Raw genomic sequence first — 2,233 nt, forward strand, 5'->3', positions numbered from 1 at the left:
AGTGGCTCTCGTGGAGGGGCTACGGGGCGTGGCAGGGAGCGGCGGGTCTCGGGGTGCAGGGCCAGAGGAGTCCCCGCGGGGGTCACGCTACAGCAACGTCCTCACCCCCGACAAGATCCCCGACTTCTTCATCCCACCCAAGCTGAGCGTGGCACCTGCTGAGACAGAGGGCCCTGAGCCTCCCACAGTGCCCACCCTGGGCCCCTCGGCCTCAGAGCAGGACCTGGCTGGGCGCAAGCCCCCACGCAGCCCCCGGCCATCCAGCCGTCCCCGGCCGCGGGCCACCAGCCGGCACATCATCCAGATAGAGAGCGCTGAGGACTGGACGGCCGAGGGGGGCTTCGGCACCAACGCAGACCCGCAGGCGCAGACAGCCATGTCGCTGCCCTACGTGCCCAAGGCGCAGACCTCCTACGGCTTCGCCACACTGGTGGAGAGCCCACACACGCGGCGCAAAGAGTCACTCTTCCACAGCGAGCACAGCAGCCTCTGCCCCTCGCCAGCCACCTCGCCTAGCGCCCAGCGCAGAGCCAAGCTCAATGGCGAGAGCAGGCCCCGGGCACCCGCTGACCTGGGCGCAGCCCTCATGCACCCTGGCCGCTACTTCAGCGGTGGTGAGAGTGACACGTGCTCCTCGGCCGAGTCCTCGCCCTTCAGCTCCCCGCTGCTCTCCCGCTCTGTCTCCCTGCTGAAGATCTTCAGCCAGGAGAGCCAGTCCAAGGTCATCAAGCTGAAGCACTCGGTAGCCCGCAACAGCTCACTGTCCACCGACGACAGCTCAGCTGACACCAGCCCCAGCGCCCAGCGCCGTGGCAGGAGCACCCCGGCTGGGGGGCAGCCGCCTGCTGCCCTGCTGCCCCTGGACCTGCCGCCGGGCCGCGACCGGGAGCACAGTCTGCAGCTCAGCCGGGGTGGGAGCCTGCGCCTGGCCGCTGAGTACGACCCCTCCAATGCCCGGTTGCGCGTGCGGCTCATCTCTGCTGAGGACCTCTACGACGCCCTCGTCGACCTGCGCAGCATCAACTGCTGTGTCTCGCTGTGTCTCAACCCTGGGAAGCTGCAGAAGCAGCGCAGCACCATTGTCAAGAACAGCCGCAACCCCGTCTTCAATGAAGACTTCTTCTTCGATGGGCTGGGCCCTGGCCATGCCAGGAAGATGTCCCTGAAGCTCAAGGTGGTCAACAAGGGCAGCAGCCTTAAGCGGGACACACTGCTGGGGGAGAAGGAGCTGCCGCTCACCACCCTCCTGTCCTGCCTGTAGGCGCTTGCTGCCAGCCCCGGAGGGAGCCTGCCTGCCTGTGGGGCTGGGATGAGGGGGAGGAGGCCAGCCCTGTCCCCTGGCCTCGCTGGAGCAGGGTTTGGAAGGGCCCCTCAGAGGAGGGATGGGGCCATGGCAGAGCGTGGGGGTCCCTGGGGGCAGTGCTGCTGTGGGGCTCTGCCAGCACCAGCCCTCCTGCGGTGGGGCAGGCAGGGCCGGCAGCCGCAGCCTCTCCCCTCTGCTCCCTCCCTGCTCCCTCCTGGGGCTGCATCTCCTGGAGCCCAGCGGGAAGTGGGGAGCCACCGGCCCCGTCTCCACCGGGAAGGATGGATGTCACCTGCTGGGCTCTTCCCTTCCTGGTGCCCGTGGTCTTCAGCTGGCCAGCACGAACGTTGGAGGTGGGTAGATCTCTGTAGCATACTTACTGCCACCTCTCTCAAAGCCCCAGCTCCTGGAGTCAGGTGATAGCATCGATCTCAGCTTTAATTTAAAAGACAAGTTTCTAGTCCTGGAAACTGCAGAGAAAATACTGCAGAGGTGACCCAAGAGTGGGCTAAGGGAGGGTGACCCTGGGGGATGAGTTAGGTTTGTGGTTTTTGAGCCTTTCCTGGACTCTTTGTAGGACTGCACAGATGTGCAAGTCGGCTTGGTCCGACACCCGCAGCCTCCTGGGACACCCTCCCTGCACACCTCCAGCAGTGTCCCCCACTGCTGACCTGCTGTGGGAAACTGCTCACGGAGCTTCAGGGGCTTTGAGTTTGCCCAAATCCAGGAGGCTGCCTGTGCCCGTCCCCTGCCTGCAGGAGGGAGATGCCGGGGGCTGGCACTGCCATGGGTGGGCCTGGCATTCCTCGCCCTGGGCACACAGGTGGTCCCGGGCAGTGTCCCAGCAGACGTGCTTGCTGACAAAAGCTGAGGCAACAGGAGTAGCTCTCCCTGAGTGCTGGTGGTCTGGCTGGCACTGGGGACATCCCC

The 2,233-nt window shown here is 65.7% G+C and overlaps 1 protein-coding gene across 1 annotated transcript in view; it reads left to right on the plus strand.

Annotated features, from left to right (window-relative positions):
• C2CD4C (C2 calcium dependent domain containing 4C) overlaps positions 1-1,261 on the plus strand; it is a 5,919-nt gene extending 4,658 nt beyond the window's left edge. The window contains exon 2 of the mRNA XM_009279913.1: positions 3-1,261. Coding sequence (XP_009278188.1) covers positions 3-1,261 — 1,259 coding nt within the window. The remainder of the gene's footprint in view (positions 1-2) is intronic.
• The last annotated feature ends 972 nt before the right edge of the window (positions 1,262-2,233 follow it).

The sequence above is a fragment of the Aptenodytes forsteri genome, unplaced genomic scaffold (assembly GCF_000699145.1).
Source record: "Aptenodytes forsteri isolate BGI_AS27 unplaced genomic scaffold, ASM69914v1 Scaffold147, whole genome shotgun sequence".
In the NCBI taxonomy this organism is placed as follows: domain Eukaryota; kingdom Metazoa; phylum Chordata; class Aves; order Sphenisciformes; family Spheniscidae; genus Aptenodytes; species Aptenodytes forsteri.